The sequence below is a fragment of the Arabidopsis thaliana genome, chromosome 3, assembly GCF_000001735.4.
Source record: "Arabidopsis thaliana chromosome 3, partial sequence".
Lineage (NCBI taxonomy): Eukaryota > Viridiplantae > Streptophyta > Magnoliopsida > Brassicales > Brassicaceae > Arabidopsis > Arabidopsis thaliana.
This window is the reverse complement of record NC_003074.8, coordinates 392,784-405,725: the sequence shown is the minus strand read 5'-3', so window position 1 is coordinate 405,725 and position 12,942 is coordinate 392,784. Positions and strand designations below refer to the sequence as shown.

At 35.8% G+C, this 12,942-nt stretch overlaps 3 protein-coding genes across 8 annotated transcripts; 1 reads left to right on the top strand and 2 right to left on the bottom strand.

Moving 5' to 3' along the window:
• Positions 1–12: 12 nt before the first annotated feature.
• On the bottom strand, positions 13–1,294 carry SP1L3 (SPIRAL1-like3). 3 transcript variants are annotated; one of them, NM_111085.4, is made up of 3 exons: positions 898–1,294; positions 468–748; positions 70–367 (listed from the first exon to the last, which is right to left on the bottom strand). In NM_111085.4, exons 2-3 carry the CDS (start codon positions 735–737, stop codon positions 269–271), a joined length of 369 nt encoding a protein of 122 aa, NP_566166.1. In that variant the 5' UTR covers positions 738–748; positions 898–1,294; the 3' UTR covers positions 70–268. The 3 variants fall into 3 exon arrangements, with proteins under 3 accessions (NP_974209.1, NP_566166.1, NP_001118554.1); NM_001125082.1 differs by having other exon boundaries at positions 73–362; positions 898–993; NM_202480.3 differs by having other exon boundaries at positions 13–367; positions 468–956.
• Positions 1,295–5,765: 4,471 nt separating this feature from the next.
• On the top strand, positions 5,766–9,714 carry LNG2 (longifolia2). Of its 3 annotated transcripts, NM_111084.4 has the most exons (5): positions 5,766–6,489; positions 6,621–6,673; positions 6,769–8,409; positions 8,502–8,652; positions 8,803–9,714. In NM_111084.4, exons 1-5 carry the CDS (start codon positions 6,333–6,335, stop codon positions 9,516–9,518), a joined length of 2,718 nt encoding a protein of 905 aa, NP_566165.2. In that variant the 5' UTR covers positions 5,766–6,332; the 3' UTR covers positions 9,519–9,714. The 3 variants fall into 3 exon arrangements, with proteins under 3 accessions (NP_566165.2, NP_001327087.1, NP_001327088.1); NM_001337383.1 differs by having other exon boundaries at positions 5,928–6,489; positions 8,502–9,714; NM_001337384.1 differs by having other exon boundaries at positions 5,928–6,489; positions 6,769–8,652.
• AT3G02160 (Bromodomain transcription factor) lies at positions 9,383–11,682 on the bottom strand. Of its 2 annotated transcripts, NM_001337382.1 has the most exons (3): positions 11,418–11,681; positions 9,913–11,202; positions 9,383–9,404 (listed from the first exon to the last, which is right to left on the bottom strand). In NM_001337382.1, exon 2 carries the CDS (start codon positions 11,109–11,111, stop codon positions 9,918–9,920), a length of 1,194 nt encoding a protein of 397 aa, NP_001325701.1. In that variant the 5' UTR covers positions 11,112–11,202; positions 11,418–11,681; the 3' UTR covers positions 9,383–9,404; positions 9,913–9,917. The 2 variants fall into 2 exon arrangements, with proteins under 2 accessions (NP_001325701.1, NP_186865.1); NM_111083.3 differs by lacking the exon at positions 9,383–9,404 and having other exon boundaries at positions 9,732–11,202; positions 11,418–11,682.
• Between the last annotated feature and the right edge of the window lie 1,260 nt (positions 11,683–12,942).

Sequence of the window (12,942 nt, the reverse complement as noted above, 5' to 3'; positions counted from 1 at the left end):
CAGAGCTTTGAACATGGCTGATTCAACGCAAGATCTTGTGGGCATTGTTTGTTTCATTTGATATAGATCTCTTGGTTGATCAGTACTTAGTTTATTTTCTTGGAACTCTTAAAGAGAACATTGTCTGAAAATTCCTTTTAACAAGACAAAGAAGAGAACAAAAGGCAAACATCACAATTGAATCACACAGGGTTCACTAAGGGATAAAAGCCAACACTTTTGATGATTTACACGAATCTGAATAGTGGGAAAAAAACTACAAGTAACTTCATTTGTTTCCAGATCCAGCAGGACTTGGTCCTCCAAACAGATAATCAAGAGAAGATCCTCCACCAGGAGCTGCATGAACCTTAGTAGATGGCCTGTCCTGTTCTCATCAACAAACATTTTTGGTTTTTATCAGTTTCCAAATCAAAAGTCAATTCTTTGATCTCAAAACTTTGTAAAGACTAAAGATCTCCTGTTACCGTGAGAAAGTTTCCACAGTTTTGGCCTTCTGATCTGAAGTAATTATTAGGACTTCCTCTAACACCTGCAGATGTCTTCTTGTTATCAGTGACTGTGGTCGTCGTGGTGGTTATCGGTCTGCCTCCGGTCCCATCGGTGGTAGTTGTGGTGGTTGTAGTAGTAGTAGTCCCCATTGTGGCAGCAGCAGCGGAAGAAGGCTGGCCGGAACCAAAAAGATAACCGAGAGAACTTTCATTCACGCCATTGTTCACTCCTCTTGCTTTACCCATCTTGTCAAGATCTGAATTTTGAAAATGTTTTATTAAGTTTGTTTATTTATCAGATCAGATCAGATCAGTTAAATGTGAGCAAGAAGATCCCAAAAAAGATTATCATTGAATCATTAAAGACACGTAATAAGAGAGATCTAAAGGATTGATTTTTATTTACCTCTCTCTGTCTCTGTAGTGTATCTTCTGCTTTCTCTACTTCTTGTTCTATGATTGGCCGATAATCAAGGAAGAGAAACAGATGGAATATGGATATGCACCGAGAGGAAAATGAGGAACACAAAAAGTATCTCGAATGGGCTTATACGGGCTTTGATTTGGGCTTTTGGTAATTCCATAGACATAGAACAAAGTTTCATAGGTTGTAGGAATAATTTTGGGCTTATGTAATTCTATAGACATGCATGACGAAGAACTTTTTTGAAATAACATGCATGGAGGAGGCAATTTCTAAGAAGAAGCAAAAGTAGGCGAGAATAATGAGACGCATTTTCATTTGATAATTTCTGACACGAAAGAAGAAACTTAACCACATTGTGTGAACCCATGACTTTGAGGATCATGCATCATCAGAGTTTGTACGATTTCATCATCCTACGGACGAGATTTCCTCGTTGACTTCTCTGAAGATTTTAGGTGATGTTGAAAGATGGCAATGACGACACATGAAACTGAAGTCTCAAATCTCCCTTTGAATCTCTCTTTTGCTTTTACATTTTGCGCCAGTTCTTCTTCTATTTTTAATTAGTACAATTTTTTTTGTTAAAGTGTGATTCCTATATCGTTTACATATTTTATATATACGTGAATGTGAATATCATCATCAATTAGGAATGAAAGTTTAGTTTACAAAAACGCTTTTAAGGCAGAATAGTTGCTTGCCAACGAAAAAAAAAAACAATCTGTTACTAATAAGTTTGTGATCTTTAGTCATAGTTTTTTTTTTTTCAAAGCATGTTCAATGTGTAGTGTGGGCTAGGGAAGAACATTCAATATTTAAAATGTTAAAAAGTCAAAAGAAAAATCTTCTGTTTCTTTCATTACATGACATTGATTATCAATTTTATTGGCAAGGATAATAAGAAGATAAGAAAAAAAGAAAAAAAAAAGTTCTAGCACTTGTTATCGGCAGAGAAAGTATATGATACTCTTACATGGTTTCCATACTTCATCTTTTGTAATTGCAGTACCCCACATTTTGCTGTGTAATTGTGCATTTTATTCTTTTCATATTATGGTTACATTCTTTTTCCCATGTGTTGAACAAAAGTATTATTTTAAGGAAATTTCGAGAAAATGAGATTTTAACAAACTCCAAGGTACATGAACTTGAGAGACCTTATGGGTTTAGAGAGTTAAGGCCCATCTGATTGACGCAACTCAATAAGATTTTTCTTCTGGTATATTGGAACCTAACGAAATATATAGGAGAATAGTATTAGTACGTATATTGGAACCAAATAATATATATAAAATATGAGTCAGTCTCTTTGTTACCAAATATTCTTGAGCTCGAAATCATAAACCTTAACATTTACGTTTTGGTGTTAACTAAGACCAACGTCAATTAAAGACCGATGAGCGATGACATTACAATAGGGACTGTTATTGGAACTTTTTCTTTTTATTTTGGGTCTTCCCTAATATTAGATCCGTCGCATGTGACATAAATTTTAATAGTTATAACTAACGTAATCATGATGAAGAAAGGAATCTTGACTAAGCTCCTCATTTAACTATCTAAATCTTTAGTGATGTATAGATTTAATAATAAACTTCATTGTTTTTAGGACGAAAGATGAATCATTTTCAGCTTGTAGTTTGTTACTTTTAGTTTTCTAAAAGCACATTTAAGTAAATAGTATAGAGTATAATTGATGTCTATACAAGTCAGTGAATACAAATTTAGACAAATATGTGGGCATAAACAAAGCCAGAGAAATCGTACTAATGATTTGTGATACGTTATTTTTCTTATAAGTTTTTTTTTTTTTTTTTTTTTTTTTTTACTTCTTAGGCATTAATAGAAGAACTATATAAAATTACTCCCCTGAAAAGAAAGATCATTAGATCTAACGAACAAATTATGTATGACTTGAATGCTCTTATATCTATCAAATGTTTGTTATTAAAACTATTATAAATTTTTATACAATGATATGTGTATGTAAAAGCATAATTATGCAAAATTGCAAAGATGTGTATGTAATGCTGGCAGTCAAAATCAAAGAAGAGAAGCCCCACAGAAATTAATGGTGAAATTAAACAAATGTTGGATGGGTGGGTGATAAGTGGGATCATGTGCCAATAATTGAACTAGATAACTTGAACTTTGAAACTTAACGTAAAAGTATACACACTTAACTTTTGATTGATTTTAGTAAATTCTCATTAGCATTTAAAATGCATTTTGCTTAGTTGGTTCCCTATCAACCCTAACACTCAAGTCACATACCCAATTGCTTCATGTGATTTGGTTCCCTTTTCTATCTTTGTTTTTGTTCCCTTTGTCTTTTCTTTTTCACTAGTCTATTCTTTTCCCATTTTTCCTCTTAATTTTGTCCTTTATTTTTCTTTGATTACGAGATTATAGATTAATCTCATCTTAACGGGTGAAGTATGTTTGGTGCATTTCATCTACACATATCTTTATCTAAGAAAAAAGGTCATATAACTGGTCAACCAGTTTATTCTGAAGGTTACATGCTATTTATAGTCTTTCGAAGTGTATATCTCTTTAATCTATCATTCATTTCACAGTTTAACATTTTAACCACGCTGTTTATTACTTTGATGCAATCATGAAACCATCTATATACACAATATCATCCAAGAATCGTTATAAGATTTATTCGCAGAAATGAGTGTCAATTAGTAATAATCATATATGTGTTTATCAACTTGACACTCAAAAGTTTTTCCCCAAAAATGGTGGCTCATCTCTAACTATGTACCCACACATACTCTCGTTTCTAAAACAGTGATTAGTTAATCTTTGGTAATGATAACAAAATTGTTTAAACACAAGCAACCAAGAGATTGCATGAAGTTTACATAATACATTTGCAGTAAGCTTAAATAAGGTTATGCTAGCTATAATCTGTTGTTACTCACAAATTGTTATTAGTGCATAAAATTGAAAAACGACCCAAGAATTCAAACCATCAAATCATACATAAAGGTAACGCGCTTGAAATTGATTATGGTACAATATTTGAAAGCAAAACCTAATACCCATGTGTAATAGTATATTCCTCGGTACTTCCAAGGTCAAATCAATTAATTTTGTTTTTTTATATGAATAGCAAACAATATACTTGTTATGAAAAAATAAATAGATAAGAAGTCACAAACCCCACCTGGTTCACAGCACATTGTGGAACAAAGCACGTGATATGCCCACAAGCTTTTTGTGATTAGTACATCTAAGGACATAAACCCTCAAATCAACCAAGACAAAATACTAAAAGACGACGACGACTTTATTCCATATATATAATAATTTTCTTCCTCATTTTATATGCCAGATTCCTTAATGTTGAATGATTCACATGCAAAAAGTTATTACATCATCTTAAGCACTTTATTTAATACATTAAGCAACCGACTAATTGTTTTTAATAATCAGAAAGTAATGAACTTTTTGATCTAATCGTTTCTTCAGTTTGATAACCAACTTGTGGTTTTGTCCACAACACTTAAAACATCATCCACTAAATAAATCACTCTACTATTCGATTAGGGATCTAAGAGCGCTGAAATATCACAATCTTTAACTGGTTAAAGTAATTATGCATGCCTGGCTATAAATTCATTATTGTTATATTGATTTGACGCATACTCTTAACAACAGGAAAGAGATGTATGAGTAAAAAGAACCTTGCACAATAATGTCTTAGTAGCCATCTAATTATAGAAATAGGTTCCTTTCATGATATTTATTGGTGTTTAATCGAAAGAATCAAACAAATGAAGTTGGCTTATTTTTTAATATGAGATCGGATACAGTTTCCAATACCAAATTCATGTATGTATATATAAAGTAGAAGATGTAGTCTATATAAGCTGTGTCGACATCTAGAATCGATTCTTACTTAATATAATGTTGAATAACCTATAATTCATCTTCACCTAGTGGACATAGTTACAAACACACATTAATACACGACACATTATCCAAAACTTTGAATGTGGTTTTTTAATAGCCACTCTTTAATAAACTATAATTTATGACAAACCATATTTAGTGTTTGTGGATATTCACAAAAATGTGGTCCTTCGTATATGCAGAAACTTGAATCCATATTTTGCTTTAACTGTTTAACTTGCATTTGCATATGCATGCATTATTATGCATCAGTCTCTCGCTAAACTATTGAAGTCTATGAATCAAAGTACCCAAAATTAATTATTTTCAATAACTAAATAATATTGACAAATTTAAAATAATAATATCCTAGTTTGAAAGACCCACCAATCTCAGACCATGCAAGCTTTCTTCCAGTTCACCAATCCACTTTCCCCCCTAATAATTTATTTTGATTTTATGTTGCCATTAGAATACAAATTTTATTTATTATCTCTTATTATCCTTTAAGATAAATATATGTATTATCAAATGCTGTGTGTTCCTGACAAACTCCACATGCACATGTAAAAGAGGCACCAAGACTTATAAAGACCCACCAACATTATTTTGTTCACATGGATGTGTAAGGCTAACTTAGCTAATTATCAAAACTCATAGATAAATATTTTTTTTTTTGCTAAAATAGATAAAACTTCTAAGAGAAAAAAAGAGAGAGTCATATTTGGAGAGAAAAAAAATATGTATTATAAAATGTATCAATTTCTCATTCATTGACAATTTGAGATAAATCAATGAATAGATAAACATGCCTAACATTTCTTATAATAGATCCAAAATATAACCAATTTTTTCCGAATTTCAAAAAGCATTTAATTTTGTTTTCTCTAAATAAGTTGCCTTGTGCTGTCATGTGCGTAACTATCATCTTAGGAGATGAAACAGATTCCTCATTATTTGGCGAGCAGAATTTTTCAGAGCTCTGACATAATTAAAGAATATATAAGATTACTAGTGTATATAATACTAAAATACATAAAATCTCATACATGTATAAACTTTATATGTTAACACATGTACATGCATTACATTATATATGCTTCAAACTTCAAAGCCTCCTTTGACAGTTGTATCTTTGCCTTTAAAGATAGAAACCTCTCTCTCTCAAAGACCAAAAACAAAAAAAAAACTTTTTTTTTTTCCCCCTTCTCTTCTTTCTTCTTCAAGGTAGCCTCCAAGCCAAACACGGAGGAACCTAATCTGTTGTCTGCTCGTAACTTCACAAGAAGCTATAATTTGTCGTTAATGTTGGCTTCTTCTTGTCCATTTCTTCTTTTCTTCTTCCTCTGAAACACAAGAAAAACATCTTTAACCCCTGAGCAGAGTAAAAAGACGAAGAAACTGGTAACTCCAAAAAACAGAGTATATATATGAAGAGAAACTTGAGTTTGTGAAAGTTTTTTTAGTTATCTTGTTTTTGAGATAAGAGTTAAGTAGAGGAAGAAGATATGTCTGCAAAACTTCTATATAACTTGTCAGATGAGAATCCAAATCTGAATAAACAGTTTGGATGCATGAATGGGATCTTTCAAGTGTTTTACCGGCAACATTGTCCCGCGACACCAGTCACCGTCTCCGGCGGCGCAGAGAAGTCTTTGCCTCCAGGTAACTTAAACTCTCTCTCTCTTCTAAATCTCAGTTGAGTGTTTAGGACCACAAAGAAACAGAGTAGTTTCACTAGAACCAAAAATATGGTTATAGGCTTATAGCTAAGAACAAGGGGTTAACTTTTGCAGGGGAAAGAAGAGGTAGCGTCGGTGAAACCAACATGGAAAGTGATAAAGAAACGGTAAGAATCTGAACTCAGTTTATTTACTCGTCTCTAAAGAATGAGAATTCAGGAAACACAAACTGAAAGAAACAGAGACTTTTATGGGATTGCAGGAGAGGAGTAGTACCAAAAAGAAGAAGTCTGCAGCAAAAGAGAAGCATAGAGTCTCTTTTGAATCATCTTCAAGACCTTCATTTTCGTCTTCTCCACGCTCCTCTAGCTTCTCGTCTGCAGAAGTCAGTACCACAGCTTCTCAATTTGACCAGCCTGGTGAGAATCTGATCAGAGAACAGCCCAATGGTGGCTTGATGATGCCGTATGATCTAAAGGAGCTTGTCAAAGGCTCTATTAATAGAGAAATTAGAACTAGAGGTGAAGAAGCATCCTTCACTCAGCAGCAGCAGCCCATTTCAGCTCGAAGTAGCATGTTGCTTCTCAAAGAATCATCATTGCGTTCACCATGTCGGAGTTCTAATGAGTGGAATGAAGGAAGAGGAGCGGCTATGAAGTTTAAGGAAAGTCACCGGCTTTCTTATGATGAGAGGGAGATGAGAAACAACGGATTCAGGGTGGGTTCAAAGTTGAAAGAGACACCGAGGTTGTCGTTGGATAGTAGATCCAATTCCTTTAGGAGTCCGAGAGCAGATGCTGCGAGATCGAGTTGTCCAGAGGAACCCGCAACAATGACTCACAGGAGATCGAGTTCTAGTGTTGTTGCCAAATTGATGGGTCTTGAAGTCATTGCAGACAATTCTGATACTGAACAGAGAAGAGAGAACCGGTTTTGTGACTCTCCAAGGCCAATGTCCCGAGTGGAACCAACAGCTCTACAGAGATCTAGAAGCGTAGATTCGATCAAGAGGATACCTGCTTCAGCTGCTTCTAAGTTTCCAATGGAACCAGCTCCATGGAAGCAAATGAAAGCAGGAGACTCTGCACTGACGGTATATGGTGAAATTCAGAAGCGGCTTACGCAGTTGGAGTTCAAAAAGTCGGGAAAAGATCTCAGAGCTCTTAAGCAAATACTTGAGGCTATGGAGAAAACGCAGCAGCTGATAGATGAAAGCAGGGACGACGGTACTCTGAGTACAACCACTCTTATGCAGAGAACTCACAAGCCAGTTTCAGCTGCAACAAGTCCAGCCAGGAACTTCAAATCTTCATCGATCGTTGTTATGAAATCTGCAGCTCCAGTTTCCACCTCTCCGCTGCCACAGAATGTCACCCTACCAAATGTCAAGGTTGGAAACTCTAGACAAACCCGGAAAGTCACCTCAGGGAAGCAGAACGCAATGGATTTAACCCCAAGGCCAGGCCTTTACAAGGGCCAACTCGATTCCACGAAGAGCAATAGCCCAAAAACAGTACGGTCGAGGCAAGCTTTGGCTGCAGATGCTGGTTCCATGACCAAGTCAGGTAGGAGCCAACAGCACAGTGTCAGCCCAAGAACACAGCCAAAAAAGCTCGGGTTCGAGAAACAGACTCGACCCACAACTCCAAAATCAGAGCCAGGCAAAAGGCAACTCGGAAGGCAGCAAACAGAGGTAGCCTCTCCGAGAAGAAAACAGATGATAAAACCTCACAGTACTCTTCAGCAACCTGATGACCGATTAAGCGATGCAAGGAGCGACTTGAGGAGTCTAAGGTCTGACAGCAACATAAGCTTGGGATCGAATGTTGACATCGAGGTTACAAGCAGACATAGGCTGGAGAGGAACTGTGACTTCCCAGAGCAGCACACCCCCAAACAAAGGGTACTAAATAGATCTCTATCTCACGTATCTTCACTTCTCAAGTTAATTCATTAGTACTCAATAAACTGAATCTCTTCTGTCTACCAATGTAGAGTCCAGACTTTGGAATCAAACAAGACAGACCGTCCCTAAAACCTCTGAAAGTTACCGTTGAACAACCGAGCCCTGTTTCAGTTCTTGATGCAGTCTTCGACGAAGAGGATTCACCGTCCCCTGTGAGGAAGATATCCCTTAGTTTTAAAGGTGAGGCACTTAGAAAAGAACATTCAGACTGATTAGTGACTCATTCATATATACTAACAATTACGTGTTCACGATGCTTATTAACTACATGTATTCACAAGGTTTTGGTTAGTATAAAGTTCTCACCGTGTTTTTGTTCTCTTGCCACAGAGGAGGATGCCTTACGTTCTGAAGAATCTGAGTGGATAAACAAGCCTACCAGCTTCTGCAGATCCGTACCATTTCCTCAGAGTAACCGGGGACCAATGAAGCCAAGTTCTGATCATTTTGAATGCTCACCTGAAGAAGGTGCAGACTTCAAAAGCGGCAACCACAAGTACATCTTAGAGATATTGTTGGCCTCAGGGATTCTAAGAGATCTTGAATACAGCATGATAAGCTTTCAGCTGCACCAAACGCGCCTCCCGATCAACCCTGGACTGTTCTTTATCCTGGAACAGAACAAGGCCAGTAATGTGACTCTACCGGACAACAAACACAGAGGTAGAGGATTCAGACAACAGCAGACAAACCCAACAGAGACAATCAGGAGAAAACTCGTCTTCGACACCGTTAACGAGATTTTAGCTCGGAAGTTCACTGCAGAAGGCTGCATCAAACCACGTTTAATCGCAAATCCACTTAAAAAATTGGAGAAAATATCAAAAGAGGAGCAACTTCTGCAGACTCTGTGTTCAGAGATTGATAGGTTACAACAAAACAACTCAAACTGTATCTTGGAGGACGACGAGGAAGACATCATATGGGAGGACCTGCAAAGTCAAAGCATGAACTTGAAGGAGTTTGAAGGAGAGACTCCAGGAATTGTGTTAGATATTGAGAGAATGATTTTCAGAGACTTGGTTAATGAAGTTTGCTTCTGCTAATTTTTTTAAGGTTATCAGTTATCACTTAGATTTGTAAATGAAGTTATCTTAGAGAGGAAGAGAACCTTTAGTCTCTGGGTTTTCAGCCCTCTTGCCTGTTCTGTTCTCTTCCCACTTGTTTGTTGTAACCAGCATATATATACAGGTCTAATTAATAAATAACAGTATTTAAGTTCATAGATAATACCAAAAAGTGCAAAGAGCATATTTATTGGTCTGTCAAACTAATATTTCACTGCAAATCAAGTTAAATGCCAAACAACCATCTATTTCTCCATCGTTTTGAATTAGTAAACATTTCTTACCCTAAAAAGTAACGTATTCCAGTTGCAAACGATCACTAAACTCAGGATGCAAAGCTATTTTGTCTGCAAATTCTAAAATGACATAATACCTATTTTACATCTGAGTTGACAATTGCGAGTCAATTCTTTCACGCTTTTCTTTGATTTCTGACGTCTTCTCCCTCTTGTCTTCACCTTCTTGAAACCAACCCTCTTCCTGGAAGCTCCGATTTTTTGCCAAACACATAGATCTTTTTGTAGTCCCTATCTTGAAACGTACCAAAGTTAGTTCTTTTCTTGCAACATCTACCTTCTCTACATCCTTTGATATAGCTAACCAGTTCTTGTTGTTGATTTTATCCGATGGAGCAGATGCCTCAAGAATTGGGATGTGATGGTTGTTCCTCACATGCTTATCAGGAACGTGGTTGGTCCTAACAACTTCATTTGAAAGCTCCAAAGGGCGGACCACAGGTGACACATTTTTCTCCACAAATCGAAGAGGCGCAGTTAGAAACAGGTTACCTTCGACTACTGCTTCTGTTGATTCTCCAACATCCTTTGAAGATTTATGTATTTCTAACCTACCACCACCATCGAAAGAAAGTTGCATACTCGGTAAAGATGAACCATTTTCTTTACTAGGAATTTCTCCTTCGATTGTGGCTGCATTAGTTTCCTCTGATCGATCACACAATTCGGTTTCGGGAAATGCAGGAAGCCAAACAGGAATGTGTTCATCTGGAGGTTCTGCTCCAACCTCAGAGAAACTAGGAGCAGGTTTTTTCTCTTTACTAAATGGGAAACGAGGAAGAGAGTAAACAAACGGTATCTCCTCTGCTTCTCCAGTATAACGAATGATATCCTTGACTACACCGGAATCAGCAAGACAATGGTCAGTATCAGAAACACCAGCAAAACCCAAACCAGATCCCAAATCCTCTAATGCTTGAAGAATGTCCAGAGAATTACCATCTACTCTACCGGCTAAGTTAGCATACAAATGAGCAGTCTTCCCAATGCTCTGAATATACTGAACCGCAACATCAGTTAGTGTATCAAGAGCAGATTCTTGAAAAGAACTAAACCTCACACCCTCACGTGTCTGTGATTCCTGATACGGGTTAACCTCAACACTCTCGCATATCTGAGCCACTGCCATTCTCGCTATGGAAAAAGCGAAATCATTGCCTCGGAAAAGCTTTCTCTTACCATGTAATTCTCTTTGCTGACTTCCACCTTCCCCAACTCCATTGTTCATATTCAAAAACTTTGTTACAACTTCACCCAACATAACATGTAGAACCATCTCTTGAGTGAAAAACCAACACAACACGTATCCCTCTCAGAACACAAAACAAAAGCCAATATCTTTCCCTCGAAAGTCTTCTCTTAGGCACCTAAGAACAAATAAGAGAGAATAAAACATCAGAATCAATTTTATACTAAACCCAAAAGTGACTAAAAAACGAAGAATTGAACTTAATGAAAGATCAATTTTGTTCCGGTCACTAAGAATAGACGTTTCGGGTTCAATTTAAAGCAGTAGAAAGCAACAAAGCAAACTCGAGAGCGAGAGTTAACGAATCCAATTAAGAGAAGTAAAATGCTTTACCGGAGAAAAAGCTTTATCCACTGAAAATTCACCGGGGAAGAAGAACAGACACAACTTGGGCAGCTATCGGCGGCGAACACAGTGAGAGAAAATGCTAGCGAAGAAGTGAAATTGAAAGCACCAACAAACGAAATTGAGGAAATTTCGCATGCGAATCAAAAACCCAGCTCCAAGTTTAAAACTTTCGATCCAATTTGAGAAGGCGAAGAAAAAGAAGGGTGGGAGATTTTCCAAGTTTGAGATTTTCGTTAACTTTATAGAGAGGAACTACTGAGTTTTTTTAAAGAAAATTAAAGGCAATTACTATTTTTTTCATTTTTAAGGAAATTAAATTAATCTTTATTATAAAAAGAATTATTTATTTTCATATATAGTAAGATTAAGATTATTACAGCGATGATGTAATAATTAGAAAGGATACAATTATTTGCGTTGATGGGCTTTCAGGTTATCAAACAGAATTTCAAACTAATGGGTCTTAGTGGTTGGCCCAACAATAAAAAGACGTTACAAAACATATCAAAAGTTCAAAACCAAATCTTGTTTGATACAGTATGTTTTTAATTTTTAGTGCGACTTAATAAATTCAAATTTCGTCATTTATTGTCCTCCGTAGTTTAGTTTGCTATCAATTTTTGTGAGGTTGGAACGTAAAACCAGATAATTCGAATTAATATATATATATATGCATGTAGTATGATAGCTAGAGATCGACATGGAAGCTTTTTGCAGAAAGTATGATGATATACGACAGAGTCACAGAGCATTGGATCGGTAGCCTTTTACTCAAATCAATCAAAGATCGTACACACAACATTATTTAGAAGCTTTTGTCTCTATCACCCCTATAATAATTTAACTAATTTTTCTTCTTTCTTCATTTATTAATTCTTCCTTTTTTACCTCCTACTATAAATATTAACATAGCATGTACATATGTAATTTGCATTTTAGCCTAACTCTTTCATTGGTGAACATGCATGTGATCACTATTCACTACTACACATTATTATCGAGACCATTTAGCCTAGCTACACATCTTAATTTTTATATGGGAATGGCTTCTTTGCATCTTGATAGTTTACTTACTATGCTAATAAGATTTTAAAATGGGCACTTGTATGTATAATAACCATTCATGATGAATTTCTATTTGATAATGGGTTCAATATATATCTGCTTCACATGACATAGTAATGTTAGGTTTGTTTGGGTTTTGTGGAATCTCCACTTATATCATCATCTAATAATCTATCTAGCTACGGTCACATTGAGTTCTATAGTTGCATTGTACCGTGCATCCAATAGAAACATAATACCTCGATAACAGATCAGTATAAATTATTAGATTCAATTTCATATTATTACGTTACCTATTGATGAATCTGATTTTTTTTTTTGCTAAATATTTGATGAATCTGAATGTAATTTAGCTTCTCATCTCAAAGTGCATACATTACTATCAGATACTTATAATACATTTCATGTATGTTTGTGTGTATTCAGATCCTATGAGGAAGCTATA

Excerpts from the sequence above, each read along its gene's own strand:
- SP1L3 (NM_111085.4), bottom strand. The coding sequence starts at position 737 with ATGGGTAAAGCAAGAGGAGTGAACAATGGCGTGAATGAAAGTTCTCTC. Across the intron at positions 368-467 it reads ACTGTGGAAACTTTCTCACG|GACAGGCCATCTACTAAGGT; the intron begins GTAACAGGAGAT and ends TGATGAGAACAG.
- LNG2 (NM_111084.4), top strand. The coding sequence starts at position 6,333 with ATGTCTGCAAAACTTCTATATAACTTGTCAGATGAGAATCCAAATCTG. Across the intron at positions 6,674-6,768 it reads TGGAAAGTGATAAAGAAACG|GAGAGGAGTAGTACCAAAAA; the intron begins GTAAGAATCTGA and ends ATGGGATTGCAG. Across the intron at positions 8,410-8,501 it reads AGCACACCCCCAAACAAAGG|AGTCCAGACTTTGGAATCAA; the intron begins GTACTAAATAGA and ends CTACCAATGTAG.
- AT3G02160 (NM_111083.3), bottom strand. The coding sequence starts at position 11,111 with ATGGTTCTACATGTTATGTTGGGTGAAGTTGTAACAAAGTTTTTGAAT.